This window comes from Bombus huntii, chromosome 7 (assembly GCF_024542735.1).
Source record: "Bombus huntii isolate Logan2020A chromosome 7, iyBomHunt1.1, whole genome shotgun sequence".
NCBI classification, from domain to species: domain Eukaryota; kingdom Metazoa; phylum Arthropoda; class Insecta; order Hymenoptera; family Apidae; genus Bombus; species Bombus huntii.
The window spans coordinates 2,866,643-2,894,341 of record NC_066244.1 but is presented as its reverse complement, the minus strand read 5'-3'; the positions used below and the strand labels follow the sequence as shown (position 1 = coordinate 2,894,341).

General features: G+C 39.3%; 2 protein-coding genes across 3 annotated transcripts; one reads left to right on the top strand and one right to left on the bottom strand.

The window, feature by feature from the left end:
- The first annotated feature begins 395 nt into the window (after positions 1-395).
- On the top strand, positions 396-20,813 carry LOC126867554 (guanine nucleotide-binding protein G(s) subunit alpha). Of its 2 annotated transcripts, XR_007690343.1 has the most exons (11): positions 396-2,466; positions 3,387-3,462; positions 5,422-5,476; positions 6,476-6,595; positions 9,692-9,789; positions 14,810-14,864; positions 14,948-15,021; positions 15,510-15,689; positions 15,782-15,986; positions 16,062-17,766; positions 17,844-20,813. XR_007690343.1 is itself a non-coding variant. In XM_050622162.1 (10 exons), the coding sequence occupies exons 1-10, from the start codon at positions 2,328-2,330 to the stop codon at positions 16,206-16,208; spliced, it is 1,149 nt and encodes a 382-aa protein (XP_050478119.1). In that variant the 5' UTR covers positions 396-2,327; the 3' UTR covers positions 16,209-20,813. The 2 variants fall into 2 exon arrangements, 1 of the variants encoding a protein (XP_050478119.1); XM_050622162.1 differs by having other exon boundaries at positions 16,062-20,813.
- LOC126867545 (ATP-dependent RNA helicase Ddx1) lies at positions 19,851-27,493 on the bottom strand. The gene is made up of 12 exons (XM_050622124.1): positions 27,333-27,493; positions 27,163-27,214; positions 26,897-27,093; positions 26,628-26,827; positions 26,080-26,547; positions 25,831-26,000; positions 25,602-25,764; positions 25,334-25,520; positions 24,962-25,255; positions 24,674-24,891; positions 24,482-24,602; positions 19,851-24,420 (listed from the first exon to the last, which is right to left on the bottom strand). The coding sequence occupies exons 1-12, from the start codon at positions 27,346-27,348 to the stop codon at positions 24,305-24,307; spliced, it is 2,202 nt and encodes a 733-aa protein (XP_050478081.1). The 5' UTR covers positions 27,349-27,493; the 3' UTR covers positions 19,851-24,304.
- Positions 27,494-27,699: the final 206 nt, after the last annotated feature.

Genomic DNA, 27,699 nt, shown 5'->3' with positions numbered 1-27,699 from the left:
ATTGGTAACTATTGTATTGTTAATTGTATGTTGGCAGTAACGTCGGCAATGTTGGTAATAATTTAAATACCGAATAAGAGAGGAACTAATTACAACTGAAATAAATATCGCTAGATTAAAAAGAAATTTTTTATTACATTTATATTCAAACGTTTACGTTTCGGTATTAACTCAATGAGAAAAATAGCATGTCTATTTTAATGGTTACGGTGCCTGATGCGTCGCTATATTTGTCTATTTATTTGGTATGAATATTTATACATACATGCACACACATATGGATTGATCACAGCGCAACCTATCATATCTATGGAACGTATGGTTGAACGCGAAACTACAGCGAAACGTGTATGTGTTACGAACATATCGCATACATAACGATTTAGTTTCAATAGATGGCACAGATAGCGCTACGGTCAATGCATTAACACTTCACACGACAGATTGTTGGCAGTGAATCTACTGAAAAATTCTAGACAAGAGATCGAACGTGTGACGGTGTGTGCATATTAGAGAAGATTTTTCCAGGATAAAAAAGAAGATCGTGGAACCGTGGGCAGGGTACTTAGAAGTCAGGATACGAACCTGATCCATCTTAAGCGCGGTGAGCCGCCGCGCTGGTGGGCCTAGCAGACGACATGTTGGCTACAGGGAGTACTTCGTGTCGGATGTTTTGGTCACGAATTTCCTCGGGGATTGTTGAGTGAGGAGAGTGAGCGAACGCAGTGAAAGCGAGGTGGAAAGAGAGTAAGACCACTCGAGGGTGTGTGCGAGAGAGGGCACACGGTTGGATTCCTCGAGTGGTGGTTGTGCTGTGGTGGTCGACAAGAAGTCCGCGGAGAGGGGTAGAGGCTAACGAGAAGTCGAGGAGGGGGAACCCGGACGAGCCCTCGAAAAATTGAGGAGTCAACGAAACGAAAATCAGAGAAGGAAGAAAAGGTTGGATCGATTCTCGGTACGGGATCTCCTTGTGGATGAAAATCTGGAAGAACGGTGTAGAAAATCGCAGGGCAGAGAAGTAGGAGAAAAAAATTCGTGAGAACGTAAAAAGAAACGGTGGAAACTGCTCCAGTGAAATCATCCTCCTTATCTATGGGAGCTGTCGATTCCACGACTTTGTTCGATTTGCTCGAATAACGAGGTAGCAGCGTACCGGAGCCGATCTATTTTAACTTTTCGTTGTTCTGTCCGAAGGGTAGGGGCTGCGTAGTGAGGCGAGGCGAGGTCGAGCTGTCGTATGTCGTATACACGCGTCCGAGTCCCTTCCTCCTGAAACGATTTCGCGTGTCTCGTGTTCGCGGGCCATCACAGGAGGCGCATCGGACAGTGCACGTCAACCTATTATCCCAGTCCCGGTCTTGCTCCCACTCTCAAGCGCTGATCGTGCCTCGTGCGTACTCCCTCTATCACAACCTGCCGCGAGTGTCTCGCGGCCGGTTTTCGTCAGTGTTCCAACCGAAGATTCGGAAGTGATTTGATTCCTCTTATATCGTCGGTATTTTTTCATCGAATCTGCAACCAATTTAATCGTGCTCGGTATTGCACGATTCGCCTATATTCTTCTGAGTGGATCAATTTCTTATCGGGCCAGGTGTCACGACCCCGTAAACCCGTCGTCGTTTCAACACGACCGATTGCTGGTAGAAACTCCGGCATTCGGCGATCATTCCGATCCTATCTTTTCTGTATATTCGTACTTAAAATACGCACAAGAAGTCGATCGTCGTTCGAAACCAGCGTGTTGGACCAGCAGCACTGTCGTCAATCGTGTGTAGCTATGGTTTCGCGGGTAGTGCGAGATAGTGAAAGAGAAGCCGTGAAGTGAATCGAGTGTGAGTGCAACGGAGAGAAGACATCAAGAGATATACATACGCGTAGTTGTTGCTAGTGTACAAAACGGAGATAGTAAACGCACGACAGAGGCAGAAAAGGAGAAAGACCAGCGCACGAGAGAGGGAGTGCTACTCGAGGAAGAGGGAAGGACGAAACTCGAGTGTGGAGAAGCGCGATACGGTGATAGATAAGTATCGAGTGACAGACACGGCCGGAACGAAGGAACGAACTTGCAGTAGGTATATAGGTACTTGGAAAGGGAGTGAATCTGTAGGAACTGCGGTGCCAGAGGGTATACTTATCGAACGTCACATTTACGCGAGATAAACAACACGCGCCGACGGTAGACCCGTTGCGCGAGTCTATTCTCCCTCGTTCGAGAGTAACATAGTGGCGAGATCCGTCTTTCTCTAAGCCGAGAACAACAGAGAACTACAGAAGTGGAAGGGAAGAGCGAAGAGGGTGAGCCGCGCGTGTCTCTCTCGTGGTGTGTCATGGGGTGTTTCGGCAGCCAGAGCAGTAAGGCCAGCCAGGATGACAGTAAGAACCAGAAAAGGCGCTCGGATGCCATTACCAGGCAATTGCAAAAGGACAAGCAAGTTTATCGAGCTACCCATAGGCTCCTTCTGCTTGGTAAGTCAACTTGTTAAACTTTCCCTTTTTTTAGGACCTTCCATCACTACTTTGACGACCTTTTATTCCGTGGATATCTTCGGTTATCACATGTTTCTAATTAAATCTCTCTGTAGTTAAATCTCAGTACGTTTCGTTAAAGATGTGTTTCCTTTTTTATCTATTCTTTTTTAAATACGGTATATAGTCTATATCTATGTACACGTGTCAGAAACGGAGAAAATTTCCGCTAGAATACCAGTTGAATCGGCTTCGATCACCAATTTTGGACAAAAAGCGAATCCGGTCAGAGGATAGGCCGAACATTATCGCGATGTTCAGCAGCGCGTAATTCAATTTTATCGATTATCGTATGAGCCGGCACCCACGAATATCCAGCGGCTGGCTGGCTCATGTTGTACCCTTTTCGTGTCGCTCTCTTCGTCTCCTTCTTCTCCTTCTCCCGAACCGGAGTCTTTTTCACATAGTCGGCCGATGTGGGTGTGCGCGTGCGCCCTCACACATGTATGCACACCATCTACTTATTGCGATACTTAACCCAACACCTAGCCATTACCTTCCTATTCTTCGTTTATGTAGGTCGTCGTTCTAATTCGACGTGTGGACGTGTGTTGTGTGTTGCGTATAGTTGACTCGTAGCTGTAGGTTACGAAGCAACAGCTGTTACTGTATTGTTCCCCTGCCGTCTGCAATTACGATCCTATTCCTGTTTTCCAAAAAAAGATACGATAATATGCCGCGTCTTGCGCGTTCGTCGAATAGCTTTTCAAACGATCGTTCAAAAAATCACTATCGATCTTTAAATATATATGTTTAAACCACTGCTTCTTAATCGTTTCCTCTTTTAAACTTGAACGATGTTTTTTTTTCATAAAAGAAAAAGGAGAAACAGAGAAATTGTTTCTTTTGTTATGTTCTAGGAGCGGGAGAATCGGGGAAGAGCACCATCGTCAAACAGATGAGGATATTGCACACGGATGGTGGCTTCAGCGAAGCGTAAGTTTCGTTGCTCCGTTACAGCGTTACTACTTTTAAGCCAATCCAACATTCGATACTATTCGCACAGCACGGTAATGTCACCGGTACATAATCTTGGGTCCTTTATTTTTTCCCATTAATACGCACTCGTGAATGATTCAACCTACGGTTAATTCGGTCCATCGCGTGATTACAATATCAACACGTGGTTCAAGCAAATTATTCCTCGCATATTCTAACTTTCTTTTCCTCTGTTTGCTTCAGCTTTTTTCTTCGCGATGTTATCGTTGTAATCATTTCAAGAACGCAGTTCTTCCGTAAATCGTTCAACAAATACGCGTCTTTCGTTCACTTTCGATACTTTTCCTTTCTTCTTCTTCGGTCGATCCGTTTTCGTATCCAGCTACCGTTTGCTAGGAATCAAGCAAACGGATTAAAAATACAGTCGCGAAACAGTGCAAACTAGATAGAAACAAGTCGTTATCGTAAAAAGAATGTCGGTACACCTATATACGTGAAAAATCAGGAGCAACTAGATAGGATGAAAACGATGTGCAAACAAACGGGCTCGGCCCGGTTCGTGTGTGTCGTAAATTCTGTCTGCCTCCGGCGCTGATAACGGACCCGAACGCACGCCTTATTACTACTTTCGCGGTGATTTTTTTTTCATCCGTTTTTTTCTCTTCTTTATTTTCTTGCTTACTCATTCTTCTTATCTGTCTTCTTCTTGTTTCTTTTTCTTTTTATCGACGATATCGGGACTGATACATTGTTCGGAGTTGTTTCCACATGAATCGCGAAAAGTTGTTTCTATCGTCGAATTTAACGGACTCTTTTTTGCTAGCGACGCGATTCTAAGAAGCATTGCGTGTTCGACGCGCTCGTTGCAGATTTCGCTTGTTTACTATGGAAACATACCGTATAACCTTGCGTATTTTTAGTATTTTTTCCTTCTTCCTTTTTCTTTTCTACCCTCTGAAGCTTTTTTACACGTGTACGAATTAACAATCATTCTCGATTATCTTCCTCGCCCGCGTTTGTATATGCTTGATAGGAGCCCATGAAATGCACAGACACCTCGATCGGCTGCAATTAAGTAAATAGGGTTATGTAAATATATTTACATTTGCAGTAGCAGCTTTTGGAACAGTGAGACTTTTAACGTATAATCCTACTAAACGGCAAAATCGTTGGAGTAGGTAGTCGTTCGATTATTTTTAGCGTTGTATTCGAATATCGCGTGTAACAGCGCGAAGCCTTTTAATCCGCGGTCACATACGTCTGAAACGTGGAGAACCGAAGGATCACCAGGATAAGGGAAATCAGAAACACGATGAAAAGTAGGGAAGCAGACGAAAAGACGAATTTCTAAGTATCATGTGAACAAGACGCGAAATTGCGGCGGCGATATACACGATACACAACATTGTGCGTAAAGAACTTGAACGGAATAACAACACTATAAAAATGGGAACCTGTATTAGATCGCGACTGTCGTCATCTTATAATGTACATATGTGATACATGTACACATGTACGCGAGAGTCTTAAACGACTGAACTTTGCTCGAGTGACGATAGGAGCCTGGCACAGGTATCCCACATGAAAATTCGATGCTGCTGTCCCATAGTTGTGACGGCGAGGAGTCGGTCGCATCGATCGCCGGTATTAGATTCACGAAATTTCCAGTGTGTCTCCAAATCGACGAAATCGTTATACTAAAACTGGCGCGATGCCGTGCGATCTAAAATTACCGAATGACTCGGGTGCCATTAATAATGAAAATACGCGCGTATACGTGGTAAATATTGCTCGAGCCTAACTTGTTTCGATATTTCTTTATATAATCATGATCGAGTCATTGGTTTCTTTTTTTACGCACGGCATTAAGAGTATTCTGCGATGTACACAACGATGCATCAATATCGAGATCGAAGGATCAAACATATCGTTTGTTTCTCACGCTGTTCTGTGCAGGGAAAAGCGGCAAAAAATCGACGACATCAAAAGGAACATCAGAGACGCGATATTGGTAAGAATCCCTTTTCGATATTTGTTTATGCAATACCTTTTCAAACCTGGCGCGATACCCGCTACTCGACCGAGATTTTTTCCTTCATGCGTCGCGTTTTATTTTTATTTCGCTGTGCGGATTTTATAGTCAACGGACTACTATCCTTCGGGATAAATGGTGAAACGCGGAGCAGAACATAAAGTAGCTTACGTTGTATTGTTCTTCTGTTTCTCTAAGACGATTGGTCTCGGCAATGGTTTGTTACAGCCTTATTAAAATATCGTTCGGTGGCACTATTATGCACACATGTGTCTTGGCTAACGATAACTATACAACACGTTTCCCTCTCCGAAAATACCCTTTCGGAGTAATATTCGTGAAACGCGTCGAATAACGCGGCGTATTCTGGGAATCTAGTGATTTATAGCTAAATCGATACGAAGCGTTGGTGTTTTCTACAACGGCAGTATTACGGTATTGCCGAAGAAAATGTCTCGGGCCATGAAATCGAACAACTTTTTAATTTACGTTTCAACAGAGATAAAAACCTTATTCCGTAATATCTATCGAAATGGCGGTAAACGCGTCCGTTTTGACGGGCGTCTCGTCATTAACGTTACGTGATGCGCCCGTAAATTCGCGACGGTTTAACGCCGTGCTGAGAAGAGCAGCGCGCTGTCATCAATTTGTCGTTCGAGGCCGTGTTTAGATACGCGTATCGTCTGTAACCTTGCAATCGCTTCCGTATGTCGGGTGAATGTAATAGACAAGCTGCCCCGTGGCACTTAAGGATTATGAATGACATATTATCTGCGCATGTAACGATAGATACGGCCGAGATGGAAATTTTGCATACACATCGCAATCCCGCGAAGAATGCACTTTCTTTTCCGTTCGCGATGAACGTTGTCGTTAGCGTAATCGTCGTGGAATTACGTGCATACGTATGCTATACGATACATCGATGCACGTGGACAGCGTGGCTTCCGTTTTTTCATTCGATGCGTTCCTTTTCAGACGATAACCAGCGCGATGAGCACGCTAACGCCACCCGTTGCTTTGGAAGATCCGGCGAATCAGAGCAAAGTCGACTATATCCTGGAGGTCTCGTCTGCCACGGACTTCGATTATCCCCCGGTGAGTCACAGCCAACCTATTTGTTCCGCGTGCCGTGTGTACCTTCTTAATGTAATACGATGAAAAATACGCTCCAGTTTTGTACGAGCGGTTCGCTTTCGTCTTTTCGTTGAATGAAAGGCCGGTGTCTCGGGCAGACGAGGAACTTTACTATACAGCGCAATGTAAATGACTTATGAGGTCTTAAAGCATTGGAAGGATGAACAGTAAACGATCATGCTAACCAATTACAATGGATTGTCCTTTTCTCTGGGCAAGCGTGATACTCTTGCGGTACCGAAAGTTTCTTGTAGCTTACGATACACGTTGGTAGCATTTCTTCGCGTGAGAGCCACTGCGTGGTATGATCGGTGTTTACAATGTTTACACAGCCATCGCATATGTGGTGTGCTATACAATGCTCTGGCTATGATGTGCTGCGCCATTCCCCGCCTCGTGTACAAAATGCGCTCGTAGATCTTTGTGTCGATCGACTACCGTGCGCCTTCGATTATCTGGTGCTCACCATCAGTCACGACGATAGTGATCGACTTTTAATAAGAATTTTCAAGAGTAATGTTTCTTGATCTCCCTGTAAAATTTCCCGTGCTGTCAAAACGAAAGAAATTCGAATGTATATTCTTAGAATCGCGACTTGATTTTCGTCCAGGATAAGTATCCGATTTTATTTTATGAAACACATCGATTGACTGTTTCCGCGCGTGACAAATATATTTCGCGGTATACGATGGCAAGCGGTAGAATTAAATTTTATTACCGTGATGATTTTAATCAAGGAGAGCATTATTTCGAGGACACCAGACGTGCGTTTATAAGCGGCAGACGTACGACAAGAATGTTCTGGTATGGATCGCGTAATTTCACAAGCCGCGCGTACAATGAATCGTATAGTGAAACTAGATAGGGGAAAACAGGGGAGGGTGTACCATTAAAATATTACGACACGAGCGAGCGCGGTACACGTTATTTAACCCGTTTAGTCATTTTGTATTCAGGCCAGCAATTCTGCCGCGCCTCTTTGGAACGTGCGCTGAAGTTACTAGCACGATTTATCCCTTAAAGATTTTCCGATTTGTTGTTCCTCTGTATGATGTCCGCGCTATGTCGAATTTGTCGAATTCGCCCTGTGTAACTTGGATCGATGACACGGAGAATTTATCAACGTGCATTTTCTCGACGAGCCGGCAAGATCCTCCAAGGCAGACGAGGAAACATCGGACAATATTTTCGGTGATTCCTCTCGATCGATTTTCCCGTGACTAATGTACCCGATTATCGTTTCCGGATACATTTAAATAGGAAGCGTGGTAGGCATAGGAAAACATAATTCGCACCGTGCAAGGCTAGATCGAAAAGACGATGAAAAAGATTTTAGGGGTCGAGGAGGCATTGACATCTTCTGCAACCAGCTGACTGGACTCACTCACGGATCGGCGTTGTCGAAACTTCTGTCAGTTCGAGGAGAATAATGATTTTTTGCGTGCCAAGAGGATCAGACCGAGATTTCGAGAACTACGAAACCCCCGAACGCTCCGAACTGGCGAAACGACGTAGCGCATCTCGAAATAAAGTCGTCGCGACAAAATAATCCATGTGTTTTGCGTCATTCACTGGCAGTTGTTGGTACGTGGGTACATGTGTACGTATGTACTTTTACGTATCTCTGGCCCTGGTTGTACAGGCGCAAATTGTCGTATTTTCTTCTTCGCTACACGCGATTCGACACCATAACCATCGAGAACGATGCATCCGAATTAATCGAATTAAGCCATTTGTTATCAGCAGAGTTTCGAGCTCCCACGTGACACTACGTCCCGTTCTCTCGTTGGGAATTCTGTCGGATTTTTGCTCGACAGAGTGTTTCATCGAAATACCTTAACCGGATGGATGGAGTACACCTACGAGTATGGTAAAGATAGTCATCCGGCCGTCGGATAAGGTGAAGGGTTTAGATTTGAATTTCCACCGCGAGGATATATTAAACAGTGAAAGATATGTTTATGCGTGCGAATAAACATGTCTTTGTATTAAGAGGAAGTTACCGGGCAGAGGCTACCTTTTATTTTGTTCCGCGGCTACGTTCGATGAGCCGCGTCCAATTTGTCACTGTCGTTTCGCTTTTCGCATATCTAGGCGTCGCTTGTTGAGAGTACGGAAGTTTATTTCGAGTCGAATTCTACACCGAATTTGACCGCAACTCTATCACCGGGCGCATCTGTGCGGCTAATTCCTGTTATACGGAAATACGTCTAAATAAACGTTGAAATGTTTGTTACATACTGCGGGAAAGGCTAACACCTATCTAAAATTGTCTCTGTAGAATGTTTGTCTTTTTTGGTTCGAAGTACTTTTGGAAAAAAAACAGGAAAATCGAAAATATCGGAGTTTGTGTAGCGACTTGGAGGTTGAGGAAGTTGGATCGGTCTGCTTTGAGATCCGAAACATCTCTCAAAATATAAAATTTAGCGATTCGAAGAAGTTCTCGAAAGGCTTTCAACGTGGTGACTTTCTGCTTTGATGCGAGAAGCGCGTAAGTTTACAATTTATTGGTCGCTTCTTTTGACAAATTAACGTTTGCCCGTATCTCGGTTCTTTCGAAATTGAATCCTATTCCTTTCGAAAATTATCGTAATTGTCGGTTGCTTTATTTTCTATCCGACAACGCTTCGGCAATAGATGCTATTCGAATATTTATCTTGACTTAGATACCTGATCGATATCCATTTTTATATAGGAGCGGATAATACGGCGACAAAGCCGGCGACAGAATTAAAAATGAAAATATTTTTGTCGATAACGGACGTGCTCCGTGGCTGCCAGTTTTGCATAAGTTACGCTCCGAATCGTCTTTTTCACTGGTCCAACTGTGACGCGGCATATTCTGTTGTCACGATAGTGGCCGGGTTCGAGCCAAATTTTCCATTTCGTCAGAGTCGCACGTTTTTTAGATAATTAATGAGACACGATAGAAGCGGCCGCCAAACTGTGAACTTATTTACAAATCTCCCACGGATGCGCCGTCAAATAATTATTTATTTTTTAATATTATTTTTTAATGTTGTAATACGTTAACCGAATTACAATTCATGTTTGCAGGAGTTCTACGATATTGTCGAAACCCTTTGGAAGGACCGGGGCGTTCAACAGAGTTTCGAGAGGAGTAATGAGTATCAACTAATTGACTGCGCCAAATAGTAAGTTATCCTTTGTTTGTACGATCATTAAAACAAATTTAATGCTACACTGAAGTGCAAAATTAAATACTAGATTGTACATTAGGGCATTAAAATAGAATACTTTTCGGGAAATGAATCAGTTTGACTTTCGAACGGATCGTATAGTATAGTATAGTATACTATATACTATAGTATATATACTGTATATACTATATATACTATAGTATACTATAGTATATACGGTAAGACAGATCGTGAAGTGTCCAATGATAAAAATAAGAGAGCAGAGTTATTGGCCAGGTTCGTAGCGTCAAATAGCTCGTGTGCTCGAGTCGCGACACACGGTTATTCTAATTCGCCCCGGTACTGATATCATGATTACGATAAGAAGTACGTATGATAAGGTTTATACGATGATAATGAGACCGCGAATCGCGTCGGATTTGCCCGCGGATTCGTCCGCTATCCTTTCAACTATTCCGCGCGTGCCAGACGAGTATAACCTGAAACGAGAACTCGTGGTTCCGTGAAAAAGTGTAACGATTCGCCTATGTATTCGTACCTGTATTTCTGGCTGTGTGAGTATATTTGTATTTGTTATCGTATCTGACTTGTAAATAGTCTGCAACGCGGTTGGATAAATTTCGGAAGCGTTCTCATGACCGCGATACATATGGTATATCCGTGTATATTCATGGGCCTGTGACACCGATTTAATGCCAATGGAGACAATGCCTTAACGAGGTAATCGCTTTAATAGGGGCCACTCGTTTATCTAGGGGTTCTCGATGAATTGGCCCAACCTCGAACTTTTTTCACGCTGTTCACTGACACGGGAGCTGTTTAGGTACATACCGGTCGAACATGCTGTGCTTGCTTTTGTTCCACTCTCTCTTCTTCTCTCTTCATCTCTCTTCCTCTCTCGCACTCCGAACGATATTTTTAACACTGCACACATAAGATATTTGTTTTTCCTTGTGCGTTCCACCTGTACGGAGTTCGATAGAGTTTGTCTAAAGATGGTAGCCAAGTTCAAACTGTTCTTTAAAAGCTTGATGCAACATTTGCGAATTTGTTGCCATAAATCTGTAATAAGATAAAGTTTGAAAGGCGACGCCTTCGTCGAAAGTGCGTTTGACAAATTCATATTTACCGATTGAACGGTTAATAACAAGTAGATAATTGGATGAAACTGGAAACGGAGTGTCATGAAGATCGTGACGCCGTGTATTTACAAAGATATATTACTTTCGGCATTCTCCTTTTGAACGTCACGTAACTTGGAGGGAATAACCACCGATCCGATATATAAATGAGCGAAAAACTGGTCCGCTGCGAACCGTCCCGGTCCAGCAGATCACTTTAAACTGTATCCCTTTGAAAATTACATAGGTGAGGCACAGGTTGTTGCACTGAATCGTGAGCAAAGAGGCGTGAATCTCGAATGTAAACGCGAAACTTATCCACTAAACTAACAAACCCGAACATGTGACTTCGTTTGCTGTTTATCATTTCGTCAAATACTTTAATTAGGCAGAACACATTTTTTATTTGGCTGCAGCCTCATTGGATCTCTCTTCGTCTCCGCATGTATAATTACCATGAATATCCTTGTCGTTATTATCGTCATCGTTGCACTGTCAATAGTAGGAGAAATTAAAGCGTTTATCGTTCAATTGATACCCCCGTGAGACACGAAACGAGAATACTTCGGAATACGTTCACGATCGACGTGATTTAGCAACGTGCCAAATAGTGTCTCGCATTTCACGGCGAGATCGCATCAAGATCACGGCGATAGTTTTCGTTTCGGTTAAAAATATATTAAACCTGGTTACATTTCGGTTACTGCACCTCGTTGGCCGACGTTTGTGTGAATTTTTTTAACACCTCTCCCCCCCCCCCTATCCTTTCGTTTTACAGAAACGTTCGTTTTCTTTCGTTTCTCTCCTTTTCATCTTTTCCTTGATTCTCTCTTGTCTTCTTGTGTATCGAAATAGAAAGAAAGAGAAAGAAATCTCTGGGTAAAAATAGCGTATCGTATTTTTAGGAAGCACTGGTCGAGAGATGTATAACGGAGAGATTCTTGTGGACCCCGCGACGCTAGATTGTTGTAATTTCAGACGCCTGTTTGCTAAACATTAGATAAGTCTCTCATTCTTGATTCGTGATCGAGGGAACAGATTTCGAGTTACACAAAAATTGGTAGAAATTAATGGGTCAATTCTTCCTTCCCTTCTGAAAGGCAAAGAAATTTAAAGTGAAACTGTCTCGAATACTTGTATCGAAGATGAAAGGAATATGGACCAACGGCAAGCTTCCTAAAATATCATCGAATTGGAGTTGGTGCACAGCGAATAAATATTTGTGCGACGTGAATAAGAGATCGCTATGCGCCAACGCCTGATTATCGATTGTTGGTTCAGTCACAGCCATTTCCGGGTTGAACAACTGTCAGATTTCATGCAATAAAATTCGCAGGTGAAGCGTGTCGCAATATTATCGCGATTCAGATTCTGCCCGTATCTCCCTTGGAGCCCATCGAATTGCGCTGAGAATTTAATTCGTCGCGATATCGTTTTCAGTATCGAATTTTTGTTTCGGATTAAAAATAAAAAAAAAGAACTAAAAAAAGAGTAAGGGAGAGGGAGAAGGAAAAAATGCAGGAGAAAGAAAAAAGAAGAGGAAAAAGAGAAAACGAGCGCTGTACACGGGGAGAATCGAGTAACGTGTCAATTACACGATGGGATACCTCGGCACACCTTAAAAAAGGAAACACGTGTCTCTATATATAGACGCTGGTCTATATGCTGGGATCACTGATGTTGCCACACATAGTTCATGAATGTTTAGGTCGATAACAATCTTCTTCCGTGCCATCGTCATGTTAGATAAAAACCAGTATTTTTTATCCTCGTTAATAACTTTCGATGCCACTGCCTAAATATAGATCGCGAAAAAATCAATGAGATCGTTTCAGAAAGTCTTCGGCGCTTCTGCTGAAGTTGCCGAGATTTTTTTCTGCAAAATCTTTTCTGTAAATCGAGCGATACGTCGAAACTTTTCCGTTATATCGAAGCAAGAAGGAGCGATTGTTAGGTTCTTTAAATATTTGCAATTCGAATCAACCGATCGTTTAAGATGAAACAGAATGTTAGAAAGCGTCCAAATCAATGTAAAAAGTACGTAAAGGATGCTCAACGCGGATTCGATCTGGTCTACTTCATTTCGTTACTTATGCAACGAGCCGAGCATTGTTTTGTAGTTAGTCTGACCTCGTTCAAAATTCGCGAACCATTTATCTTCTTAAAGTGTTTCTTATTCTTTTCATCATCCTGCGCATTGTCGTTTATACAGGACGGTTGGTTGAAAAGTAAACCCCGGGAAAACTAGAAATTCCTAATTCTCTTGTATGTTATATTTTCGATAAAAATGAAATATTTTAGCGATCGGTGGTTCTGGATAATCTAACGCTGGGATCGTGATGCGGCAGGAGTGTCACGCTTGTCATATCGTTAGAAATAACATTGTTATAAAGTTGACTTCAAGGTCGGTGAAGTTACACCGCCACGGTAACCAGAAAATCGTTCTGCTGTAACCAGTGGGTCACGACCTCCTTCCTCTTTCGATTCTCAGGAGGTCGATAACCTTATTTCTGTACGAGCGCGCCAATTTCATGACCTACCTTTCTCACGAGCCTACACACGAGCCACGTAGACCTTTATCCCAGGGGCTCCTCTTCAGCTTTTCTGTGCAACTACTTGCCGAAAATCAATTTCTCCGGTTTCTGGTTCCTCGAATTTACTCGAGGAGCTAAATTCTGGTTACTCACGTCTGTCGAGGTCAATGAACGCTGGATTAATTGCTGTTGCATCTCGTGATTCATTTTATCCTACCTTCCTGCCTTTGTACCTATGAAAATCCCTTTCAGTCGTTTGTATTATTTGTTTATGACGAAACGATATCCCGTAGATATACATGTAGTAGAATCGACAATTTTGCAATTCTTTATATCTATGATATCTTAGTAATGTTATCTCTTTCAAGTTTCGGAATATTTCCAATGAAAAAGGTGTCGTTGTCTGTACGGCTATTTAATATCCGGGCCGGAGAGCAGTGCAAGTGTCTGTCAGTAAATATATTATCACCGTCAACCGACTGTAGAAGGTTGTATGGTGGTGTCAAAGCGAAGACCCACCCCTGTAGGGTGCATCTCGCGCATACAACATACACCTGTACAGGGAGCTGGTATACATACGCGAAGCTAAGTCTGTACGTATGATTGATGGCGAGCAGCGGTGGCAGTGACCCATGACCCGGATTGGAAACTGGGTGCTAGAGAGGCATAGTCGGCGAGGCCGAGAGGGCGAGAGTTGGGGTTAGGATAGGACACTACCGAGAATCGATTTTCCCCCTTCGTGCGCTCTATCCACCCTAGACACTAGCCGGGGAGGGTCTTTCAAGAGAAACGGTGACAGCAGCATGAAAAAAAGGAGAGAATTCTCTTCGTTCGGTGCTCTCTCACCCTGCTCCAGCGTTCCACCCTTTTCCTACAGCTACTTCCGTTTTCCATCTTGTGTGTTATCGCGCCACTTTCGATACATAAGATTCTGCAGTTTCCATCTGGACGGAAAGTTCATGAACGAAAATTATTCTGCACTCACCAAATGCCCAAAAGAAACACTTAGGAATATCTTTTGTTTTTTTCCTTTGGTTTAAGGTAAAGCGTTGATTCGGTTTTCCGGATGGCATCGATTATAAACGTTCTCATTAACACCTGACAATTGACAATTGTTTGAAATTTTTAACGATGCTAGGCTAAACCATAATCACGCGAAGCAACTCTCACGGTAACAATGCTGTTAACTAGCTGTGTTTATTATCGGCGATGATCAGCATCGGTGGGAAATACTTGCACATTGATCAAGGCGTAGCTCGTTATAGCACTGTCAAATCGATTACATTGTGAAAATTTACATTTAGGACTATGAAGACTGTAGGAGATGTGTGTAATCGTTTCTTCCGTTCTCTGTTTCAGTTTTCTAGATAAGGTAGCCATCGTTAAGCAACCGGATTACACACCCACAGAACAGGTAATCGTCGATACAAGGTTTTAACGCGAAACCGAAAATGTACAGATTTGATTCGAATGATAAATTTGGTCGATCTGTTGCAGGACATCCTCAGGTGTCGAGTCCTTACGTCCGGTATCTTCGAAACGCGGTTTCAAGTCGACAAAGTAAACTTTCAGTAAGTCCTAAGCGATAGCTACTCGCTTTACTCCAGTGTCGTCTAACTATATATAGACAACGTATTACAGTAACATCGGTCGACGGTAAATATAACGTAAAGCAGCGACGCGCACCTCATCCCGGCGTGTATATTACAGCTATAGACTTACGTGCTATACGTGCAGCGGAATCGGTTAGCCGCGTTAACGCCTCCGCAACTTTATAATATTTTCCCTTTTTGCCTTGGTTCCCATTATCCCCCCGCCCTCCCGTTAGATCCTGTGTTTCGCATTAACTCTACGGAGGTACATCCAGTCTTTATCGGTCCCTTACGGAATTTCATCCCGATAGAGTTAAATTTGCGGATCAATTCTAATTTCAACTTTTTTTTTAGCCGTAGATGGTGTTACGTAAAATGTAAAGTATAGTACACGAACACGATCCTTTGCATGCATTTCGTCCATAAAAGCGTTGTAATGTGTAGCATCAATGATTGCTTGTTTGTAGTATGTTCGACGTTGGTGGTCAACGCGACGAGAGGAGAAAGTGGATACAGTGCTTTAACGATGTAACGGCAATCATATTTGTAACAGCATGTAGTAGTTATAACATGGTACTCAGGGAGGATCCAACAAAGTTAAGACTCAGAGAGAGTTTGGACCTCTTCAAAAGCATTTGGAACAATCGGTACGAATCGGTTTAATTGCTTGAAAGTATTCACCGTACGATAAGATGTTCGTTCGAAATGTTCGTTACATGTCCGTTCTTTCCTTTTCTAGGTGGCTTCGCACAATTTCCGTAATCTTATTTTTAAATAAACAAGATCTATTAGCGGAAAAAGTAAAAGCAGGAAAGCACAAATTAGAAGATTATTTTCCAGAATTTGCGCGATATCAGACACCGGCTGAACCTGGGGTAGTGCCAGATCCTTCGGAACCTCCTGACGTTATGAGGGCCAAGTACTTCATTAGAGACGAATTTCTTGTAAGTACATCGTGTTAGATATTTGAGCACAACTTTGTTAGGCGAACAATAAATTTTCCATCGGACTGTTTGCAGCGTATAAGCACAGCCAGCGGAGACGGTAAGCACTATTGTTATCCGCACTTTACATGCGCCGTCGATACTGAGAACATCAAGAGAGTATTTAACGATTGTCGGGACATCATTCAACGGATGCACTTGCGCCAGTACGAGCTCTTGTGACTTCGTTCCTGCCGACATATCCTGTCATGTATTCGTATAAAAATTACGGTAGTGCTCCACCCTGAGCTAACTCGAGTCAAACCAGTCGTACCGTGGGCGATCTGAATGGTATCGCGATGTACGATGATATACATTGGTGCGTGGAACTCTTCTTCGCGTATCTGAAGCCGTTTAATTATTCAGAAAGTAACGTGTCGAAGACTCCGCGTGTACGCATACATGATTGATGGCTGCGAGTCGATCGTTCTTCTTCGACAAAATTCAAGGAGAAAAGTTGATACGCAGCGGTTGGGGGTTACCTAAAAAAAAATCTGTCTCGCAATGGAGAGAATAGTTCTCTTTTTGCACAGAATCGCTTATTATGTCATTGGTGTACAAGCAAATTATGCCCCTGCGCATTCTACTTTAACGATCGTTTCGACATAAAAAAAAGAAATATCTCGGGCATTTCGATCACTCGACTCCTTTTTTAAGTTTCGTCGAGAGTGTGCTGAACGTCGTGATTAGGGGGAGGAGAATAATATTTGTTGCTAGAAAAACATGTGCAATTTTAACTATTACCTCGTTAATTTTATTCTTATTACGCATCAATTCGTTGATAAGAGGAGTGGGAGAAAGAAAGAGAGCGATTGAAAGAGAGCGAATGTTCTAACGTGGGTCATTGTTATAGATTAACACGACGGCGATCGTGTAACGACTCTTTCGTCCGGCACACTCGTCGCGTTATTATCTCGTTCAGATTTAGTATTAAGAATGTTTCCTAAGACTTAGGTAATTTCACCGATAAAAATCCTTATCGTTGAACGTTTCTTTACTCATTTTTCGAATCTCTATTTTTTCCTTGCCCCTTAAAACAATTTAATTATATGATATAACCGTGTTTATTGGTAAACTAATTTTTTCGAATTTCCGAATCTCGACTTTTAATCGCATTGGCCCGACCCGTAGGAGTCTCAGCCGCACCTTTTTACAAGAAGAGTATTTTGTGAGATTTTACAGTATTTCGAAGAGCGTTTTAATTATATAACTATGTATCAAATATGTACAGGGTGACCGTCCACGGATTCATGTTTTTATGTGCGTTTCCTATAAATCGAGATTCCTCACTGATATCGTTTTTACTGATTTCCATTGAACTACTTTAATTCGTGTACTTAGGCACATATATTATCATTGTAGCTAGTATCTACATATAAATCCTAAACGTACACAAGACAAATGTGCCACGTGGGAAATTCATTTTACACGTACACTTCTGACTATAGCGTTAGGCTCCAACATTACAACAATCAAAGTACGTCAATGTGAACGTTATTACATACGGAGGTATAATATGTTGCTTATTTATTCGACTTCGTAACGTAAAGTCCCGCGTCCCGTTTTCGAGTAAATGCTTTATGTCCCGAGAGTATGCAATGGTAACATGTACAAATTTCGATCGATTCATCCAAATGATCAGTTATCATCGGAACTTCTTAGGGTAAAGTTTCCTGAACCAAAGTGCGATGTGCGAATTTCTTATCTCAAGTATCTTTACTATTTGGACACCCTGTATATGGTAAGTCTCCTATTGTTTTCTTTCGAATCTTAATCGTATCTTTCCTTTCACATATTTTTTTCTCAATTTCATACCAGATCCAGAGGACGAGAGGAGTTTGTACGCGTGTGCAAACTGCTTTGGAACTACGCGCATTGCGGCTATATCTCGCACGTGCGTACACACGTGCATTCTACTGCTATAAATATATAAAGTGATGAATTGATACACGTATTAGTAACAGAAAGAAAAAGATAGAAAATTCTTCGTGGCAGCACGTTCACTCGCATACATACACCCTCGTACCCCTAGATTAAGTGCGGGTTACTGATCTGTGTAACATCTACTTTTATAATAGGTAACGAGAGTTTTTTTTATCGTCAAATTAAACTGAATAAAATAGGGATACGAATAAGCCACGTTCCGGTTTATGTAACGCAACGTAAATATATTGGGGCATCCGGTCTTACTATCCTTATTATCGTCTTGTTTTAAACGTTTTTCTAATAAATTTGATCATGTTCACTCTTATTTCTTCCTTTTCTTTCATTACGATCGATCACTTCTTTGTGAAGCAGAAGAGATGAAAAGAAAATTGTTCATAGAACGTTTCTCGGAAGGAAGACAAACTCTGGCAGTTTGATTGATATTTCCCTTTTTTATTTTTTATATGACTACTCGGTCTTGCGACGTTTTCTCTTTTTTGAAACTTTACGACAATGGATCATTCTTCTTTTCGTGTCCTTTGGAAACTGTTCTTATCCAGCAGTATGGATAATCTGATTATTTTTAATCCATTAGATAATGTTCTATCCGATCATGTTTAAATGTTGTGGCTATCGAAACGATGAGGATAGAAATTCCGGACATTGCATAACGGTTACTCCGCACATGCTGACAAGCCCACACCCTCATAAATGTATTCTCATGTAATATCAATATATGGGCCCGTGTGCATACATATATATGTATACCTATCGTACTAATACATAACTGACAAGCCATAGTTTGTAACGGTATTTATAACTTTACGAAGTGTTATTTTTACTGTAAAACTTGATGACAGATGTAAGAGTGAAAGTAAGGATGTTAGGGAGTGAGAGACAGCGAGCCTGCGAATATACATATATAATATTACCTGTCAATGAAACTTCCGTGAAACTTTAATGTTCATCCAGCACAAAGAAATATGAAACATCATTTTGTGTATGTCAGTGTACGAACGAGTAACGAGTATTGCGTAATTAATATTGTTGCGAGCATTCTTACGCGTTTTATTTTTTCGTTACGATTTTATTTTCTTTCCCTTTTCTTTCGAATGGAGAATCGCGTTCGTCCTAATTTTGAATGCTTTATTCAACGGTATTGAACAACAGAAAAAAAGGGAAAGAAAAAATACGATATGATTGACCATAACGAAGGGAAAAGAAAAAAACAAATCACATACAAAAATGTATTGAAGAAGTATTGGTAGATTGATTGTCCGTTTTCGTCGGTCGCGATACAATAAAAAAACACAACAAAAGTAAAAGATAATATATATCCTTGCTACTTGAATGTAAACAAAATTTGTAAGTGTAATGATGATCGACTATTGTATGCGCGTATGCAAGCGAGAAACAAACGGATACCGAATTAATAATTAACTAATAAATTTTACGTGGCCACGATTATACCGATATAGATATACATATATACATTATATATACTTACATATATATATTATATATATTGTATACATACGCCGATCGCACAAGTTCTTTTCTTTTATTGTACGTACAATATACCAGGCATGCGAATATGTACATGTAAAAATAAGCGGTGCAAGTAATTATTATTTGCAAATACAATAATGACAGGTTCGTACGGATGGGAAGCAATGACGCATCGATAGCAGTTCGTCGAAACTAACTTGAAATTGTGCGTTTGATTAATGGATATATACTATTCGGTGTAGTGTTCATTATTGGAGAACATCTTGTGTTTATAGATCGCTTAACCACGTATAGGAATGTGTTTGCATTTAAATATTTTGACAATGATTGCGTCTATTTTTATTTTTATTTTTTTTTCCTTTTTGGAACGTAATGAAGAATTGTCGAAGCTTCTTTTTTTTTTTGTTTTCGTCAATGCTGAAACAGAGTCAAAGGGCCCAGTCGTGTTTTGTACGAAACGGACCACTCCCTATTTCTTCTTTCCTCGCGATCCCCGTCGTGCAAATGCAAGTCGTCGATAAAACACGATGCAGCACGTCGTCCACGAAGCGCATTATCCGCTTGCATTTCGCAATACTCTTTGTGGACCACGTTGCTAAGAGAGCATTGCCTTAAAAAGCGAAAGTCAAAGTAGATGGAATGGGCATAGTTGGAATCGTCGTAACGAGAGATAGAGATACAAGATCTGATGAAGCAACGTTAATAGTGATTACCGTCGATAAATGATTAAATGTTCCAGTTAAATTCGATTCGTGAATACGATTGCATCATCCAGATCTTTTAACTGCCTCGGAAAGAACGAATTACCGAGAAAAAAAAATTGACATCCTGATTTTCAATTCGTTACACCTTTCTAACGAAGTCATGGAACGTTTGCTCGTAGATAAATACGTGTTTTATGCTATCATGGTCGCGTTTATGTTAAGGATACAGAGTCATTTATTGTGATCGTCTTATCGTTAAACTGTTATTCGATAAAAAATTGTCTCTACACGGGCAGATTTTATTGAAACGGAAAATGTAGTTATAGTACTATTATCATTATTCTTATTACCATTTATTATTGTTATTATTATTATTATTATATTATCATCGCTATCATCGTCATCGTTTCATTGTCATTATCATCGTCACTCTCATTATTGTCGTCATTATTATTGTAATTAACGATTACTGCTGTAATCATTGTTAAAAAAAAAGCTATCTTCGGAAGAAATTAGATTCATCTATCCAATCTAGAATAATGTATTTATTTAAACTGACCACGATCAGTGCAGATGGAAAAGTGAACATTGTAACGCTGTGTTTGAATTGTGGTTGTCTTTCCAATAATAGATATATTCGTCTTTCATACATCGTAGTTATTTCTGTTTGAAAAGGGAAACTTCGATCTTTCGTTATTAAAAGAAAGAAAGAAAGAAAGAAAGGAAGAACGAACGAAAATCTAGAGAAATGTCATACCTTTACGACGGACATTTGTCAAAGCTCCGATCATAGTCCCGTGCATAATTCTAATACGATTTAGTAAGAAACGAAGTTTTCAGACGTCTTAATGCAAGGCGAAGGTCGTCTTAATGCAACGTGAACGACGTATACATCTGCGTATATGCATAGAGACTGGATAATCGTTCTCAAAGTTGTCGGAATTAGTAAATCGATGACGCATGCACGAATGCATGGAAAGTCAATAAGTTCAATCGTTTGAGATTACAATAATCGTTCAAATAAATAACAATGCATGTTCTACATATGCAGAGATGCGAAGATATTATTTTTATTTCTCGTTAAATTATTTTCACCGAGAAAAACATAGAGGGCCAGAAGAGATGGAAACGTCTCTCGCTCGAATACGCGTACCAATCTGTCTTAATTGATTTGAAACAAAGATACGTACGTTGTTATTTCCTTCGGTTTTTTTACTTTTCGATATCTTTCATAGTAAAGTAAAATTAATTGCTTACGTCGAATAATTATGACTTGCCTCGGAAAGTTCTTTGAATATTTTCGCTAATCGTTTTGATGTATGTAACGAACACGTTCGTGATTAGCAAGCATTTTATTAGTAGAATGAACGTGTAAACGTAATACGGTCTCACCGTGAAAGTATCACGAAATATCAAGAGCGGTTCCCTGTAAATTCCCCAAATGACGACATAATCTTTCCAATACCACCACTTTACCCTCCCATCCAGTCATTCGAATTTACGAATAGGCAATAAAAAAATGTTCCACTGTCTTTTATCTAAAATATCTTGTCAGCAGTTATAAGTCATGGTTGCAAATGGTCCCTGATCGTGAATCGTGCCTGATGTAACACTTATTTCAATTGTTTTGTTGATTCTTCATATTTGATGGGAAATCCAGATTGCTTTAATAGTACTCTTAGGATCATCAAAGTAATCTTATATTGGGAAATCGTGCGTTCTTTTGTAATTTTTCGTTGATGAGATTGCCGGGTCACGATGCAACATAAAACCACTTTGATTCGAAGACTTATTGAATGAAATTGTGAAAGACAAGAAAAGGAGCTGTCTGTGCCTCGAGCACAGCAATTATCCTATTCGTTAAACAATAAACAAACACACGGGAAGAGTTATGGGCTCTTGCCACATACTCTGTCAGAGTAATTTATATAAAAATATAGCTACGTGTATAATGATCGATCGTTGGTGTTGTTCGAAGTCTTTTTTCTAGTTTTTATCGCATTGTTCGCTAGAATCCAAAACGTTCAAGAATCACGAGCATTCGTTTGATACGAGGATAATATCGTTTTATAAAATTACGGAATTTATATCCGAATAAATAAAAATGAACGGTGATCGAAGTGAGATGTTATAACTTGGAAACTGGCGAACATTCTATTGGATATTACAGTTATTTGAAAACTGATTGAAAATTATGTAAAAAGAGAAGGGAATATATCTTGGCGATCTTAGGGATGCAAAGAAAGAATAACGGATCACTTAATTGTTCGTGTGTAAATGTATTCATGTAATAAGGTATGAGAACTGAGAAACTAAGAAAGAGAGAGGGTGAAAAGAGTTTTACCAACTCGTCGATAAGTACGTCCACCCTCCCTTCTAAATAAAAAAAAAACCGGGTTTCCTCCCTGATTCTTAATGACTTCGTTGTTGCGTGTATCTTAGAAGTATGTTTAGCTGAAGACTTAAGAAAGAAACTATTGATGCAGACGCAAAACTAAAAGCGAAAGCAGGAATCATCGGACAGTAATATTTGAATAAGCACTAATTATATACGAGTGAATGAATAATAACGCGTATACAGAAAAAAATATACACATACACAGAAAAATATGGAATAAAAAATACGTGTGATGTAAATGAGTAATAACACAAGAAATTCGTTAGGAAACCAAATTAAATGTTGCCCGCCCCATGATTTTTCTTGGTATTAAAATGCTGTGTCCGCATGAGAACCAGCACGGAGAATTTCTTTTTTAAATCCTAGACTAACGAGTATCTATGATATAACTGCGTAATAAAAGGGCAAAGAAAGGAGATACATAAGCCGACGAACATTGCGTACAATCCAATCAAATGAAAAGATATGGTTGCTATATAAAATATGTGAACAAGTATTGATCGCCTGAGTCGTTTAGTTGTCGAAGCTATTTAAGTAAAAATCGTGGGGTGGACATGTAGTATATACAATAAACTGATATATATATATATATATAAATATATAAATAAGTATATGTATATATTTATGTCATATAAATATATATGTATATTATATAAGTATAATTCATGTTGAGTTAATGCGATCGAATAATTCCGCGTGTGTGATAGCCAGTGTGCATTAAAAAAAGGGAAGAATGATCCGTACGACTGTAAATGTGTTTTTAAATTACAAGAAGATACAAAAAATATTTCATTCTCATTCTGTGATGACTGTCTGAATATGAAGGGAAAAAAGAAATGTTTTCATGGATCTATGCTGATTAATCAATTAAATTATTATAGTGAATAAAAAGTTCGGCTCGTGTTGTATTAATTGTGCAAAAGGAATAAAAAGAAACCATCTGCAAGTGTGAAGATACATGCGTCTCGTTCGCTCGTGTGAATAACATAAACGTGTTATGTCCGTGTAACGTGTGTTAACACGTAAATCATATACACTATTTAAGAAAGAAAGGGAGAACACGTACGCTATATCTGAATGCAGAAAGCAAACAGTATGATTTGTATACTGTATAACTTTAGTCGTTTATTATTGATTTCGAGAAATGTGTATAAATTATTATGTGTAATTAAACAAAGATCATTTAGTAAATTCTAAGAGTATATAATATATACATATATACTATACAAAACTGAATCACAACATGCGCGCGTTTGCGCACGTGCCATATACAAAACACAAAAAACATACAAAGAGATATTGTGAAAATTACAAAACTAACAACACTGCAAGGCCACTGTATAATACATTTGTGTAACTAAAATAGTGATGGTACAATTATGAAAATTATAAAAATACAATAAACACTTACCGTATGTCTTATATACACATATACTATCTAAGTGCTATTTAAGTGCTATTATGTCTTTAGAAATGATATATCAAGAATACTTCATTAATATATTAATAATATCTATTAATAATTAATTATGAAGTAAATGTCGAGACACATTGTTACGAGAACTAAGATGTTATATTACTTGTAACAAATTTATATATTACATTTAGAAGTACACTACGTTTATAAATATTAAGAGACTATTCAAACACTGGTATAACATATTGAAATATAATATTCAAAGATAGAGAAGCTTAGTGAACGTAGATTCTCATATGATTACGTATTAGCATTTAAAAGTATTTTAGCTCGTTTTTACCATATGCCTCTTCAAATATAAAAGTTGTGTTTTTGATTCCAAAGAAGATAATTCGTTAACGTAGGGCGCCATTTGCTGTACATGATTTTGGTAATTTGAACCTAAAAAATTATAAATATTCGATATAATTCACATTACAACACGAACACAAAATTTACATACCCATGGCTGCTTTCTTTTCTCCGTATACAACTTTCCCATCGAAATCATTTAATGGAACCTTTATATCTGCATCGACTTGTTGAATCGTGACATTTAAATGATCCTCAATTTCAGCCAAGTACTGAAAAAATGACGTTAGCAATATCGAATGTCAAAAAAAAGCTAAGTATGTCACGTTGTATCAAATCTTACGTTTGGTTCGTTGTACCAAATGCAACAACCACCCTTATCAGTAAGATTAGTATTGGAACAGTTCCTTCCACGAGAAGGACACCATTCGCCGTGATACCATACTTTTTCAGGAACTTTACTAACTAATGAAATTGCTAGACCCATTCGTTCAGCTCTACCGACTCTACCTATGCGATGTACGTAGTTGGATTTTTCATCAGGTAGGGTCATATTAATCACTAGAAAAAAATTATATAAGCAAATCACAATTACAAACGAATTTGTTAAAAGTTAGTGAAGATTACGTACTAAAAGGTAATCCCGAAATATCTAAACCTCTAGCTGCGACATCGGTACAAATCAAGAACTTTACTTCCTGCCTTTTGAACTTCTCTAAATTAGATTTGCGTTCCGCAGGTTTTCTATCACCGTGGAGACATACACATAAAAATTCGTTTCTATCAGATTGTTTCAAATATCGTTCCAAGTTATCGCAGTCTAATTTAGTTCTACAGAAAATTATAGCTCTGTCCATGTTGTGTTCTTTAATGGCACGAATACAGTATTCACCTTTTAGTATTTTCACAGCCTCTGAGAGTGTCTCTATGAAAAACATTTAATCACATAATTAAAGATAGAGGAATTTCAAAATTATACGAGTTTATTTAACTTAAAACATACCAGGATTGTTATTTCCAGGTCTTATGTTATCCCTGTTATGAATACCGTCAGTTTCTATATGTTTCCTTAAGTTGTGCCAAGATTTATCTTTCTGTGGATCGATTATTACAACAACATGGTGTACTGTTTCGGGAACTGCATCTTCACCTTTTAAGTCTACCCACGTTGGAAAGTGCATCAAACGTTCCTATGCGAAGTAAATTTATTTCTTATATATATTTTTTACAAAATATTGCATAAAAATACGAATGGCATTATAAATACCTACCGCCATTTTTTTAACTTCAAATGCATGCAGTGTGGCAGAACAAACGATCATTTGTAATCTTTTCCCATCTGATGTAATTTTTGGTATCTGTCTGTGCAAACGATCGATTAATTCCGTGTAGCCTTGCTTCAATAAACCATCGGCTTCATCCAAAATGAAAAACCTAAAAGAACTATACTATAACAACCATTATCTTGATAAATCTAGCACAAAACGCATTGCAAAGTACCTGCAATGTGTTAAGGACAAGTAGCCGCCTTGTATTAAATCTTCTAAACGACCTGGTGTTCCAACTACTATATCCACACCGGAATTTAATGTAGCAATTTGTTCTTTTACGCTAACTCCTCCAATAACTAACAATTCTCTAATGACTGGATCTTTCAAATGTTTTTTAAACTATATAGAGATATCATTTTATGTATTAAATATTTTAAGCAAAAAAGTATTTTGGGATTAATCATTACTGATATCTTACTTTTTGAATTTGATTATATGTTTGTTCAGCAAGTTCTCTCGAAGGTTCCATGATTATAGCTTGAGGGGCATTGCATTTAGGCTTGCCATTTTCCTTATGAGTTTGGCTACTGTTTATAGGATTCTCATTTATAACTTCCTTAGGAGCTGAAGCAACAGCTATATAATCATTTGGAGGGGGATACTTAAATGGCTGTGCTCCAAAATTGAATGACATTTCTGCATTTTTCAATACTACAGCTGGGTAAAAAGTCTGTGATTTTTGTTGTGCATTCAGAGTAAATGCTGGACCCAGATCCACACCATTCAATGTGAAGCTAATCTCTCCCTTTGATAAATTCAGAAGACATCCAACAACATCATGCATTCCAAAAGCCTTTCCATAATTGTCAAATTGTTTTGCATTTGATTTTTTGCCAGTACCACCATATCCAAAACCAAATTTATCTGTTCCTAAATCCAGTGAAGCCTATATCATAAATGCAGTAATATTTATAACTATTTGACAACATCATTTTTGAAAAGCTAACAAAAATTCATGAGAATTACTTGAGACGTAGACCAGCCTACACGACATAATCCTTCATCAGTTACTATAGCTTCAAAGAAGTATTTGTCTTTCCCTAGAATTCCTTTGTTTGCTCTACAGCCATGCCATTCTTTCTGTTCACGACTCTGACATCGTAAGCCATCCGGAGTCACAGCTAATGCTTTACCTCTATCAAATAAACTTAATGACCAATGTGAAGCTGTAAATAATTATAACAACATTAAATAAAAGAACGAACATGTTATAATAAATATGAAAAGGAACGTACAATGTTGCTGATGTCCACTATTGCTCGAGGTCTTGCCTGTTTTACCAGACTCTAGATCCTTGAAAGTTTCCCAGACAATTTGCAAAACTGGTAGACAAAAGGCACCAGTTTTCCCACTGCCAGTTTCTGCAGCCATTAACACATCTCCACCACCCAAAATTAGTGGAACTGCCTCAGCTTGAACATCAGTTGGCAATCTGTGTAAAGGTATTTGATGGTATTTAATATTTCTTTTCATACGCATGATATAATTTTATTTTACTTACGTCCACTCCATTTCGTCAACTGCTTTCGCGATTTCGGGTAAAACACCCATTTCTAAAATAAAAAGTTGTTCATATATAAAACATTTTGACAATTTCATAAGCAACATCTATAATTATGATTTTTCTTATATAATTACAACGCCAGAAATATGCCTAATAGGCATATTTACCTTCGAATGCCGTCATTGTTATAATTTCAGTTTATATCCTTTTTGGATCTAATTTAAAAACGCAAAATCAAAGAACGTACACCGGTACTCTTCTATGTCATGAAGAGATCCATTTGGATTTTGCAATATTCGATGAAAGTGCCATCTATACTATACATCTTACGATCTTACAAACTACTCATTTTTTCATTTTCTTAAAATTTAAAGAATAATTTGAGATATTTAAATCTCAACATTCAATATAAGTTATTTGTGCAATGACTTGCAAATCAGCTAAAACATTGTATACAAAGAGAAAGGGAAGGACAAAACAGTTCTATCATTTTCAAACTAGCCCTAAGATCATATTACTTGTGCGCAGGACTGT

Excerpts from the sequence above, each read along its gene's own strand:
- LOC126867545 (XM_050622124.1), bottom strand. Across the intron at positions 26,001-26,079 it reads CATATAATCAAATTCAAAAA|TTTAAAAAACATTTGAAAGA; the intron begins GTAAGATATCAG and ends ATCTCTATATAG. Across the intron at positions 25,256-25,333 it reads ACCTGGAAATAACAATCCTG|AGACACTCTCAGAGGCTGTG; the intron begins GTATGTTTTAAG and ends TGTTTTTCATAG.
- LOC126867554 (XM_050622162.1), top strand. The coding sequence starts at position 2,328 with ATGGGGTGTTTCGGCAGCCAGAGCAGTAAGGCCAGCCAGGATGACAGT. Across the intron at positions 9,790-14,809 it reads CTAATTGACTGCGCCAAATA|TTTTCTAGATAAGGTAGCCA; the intron begins GTAAGTTATCCT and ends TCTCTGTTTCAG. Across the intron at positions 14,865-14,947 it reads ATTACACACCCACAGAACAG|GACATCCTCAGGTGTCGAGT; the intron begins GTAATCGTCGAT and ends GATCTGTTGCAG.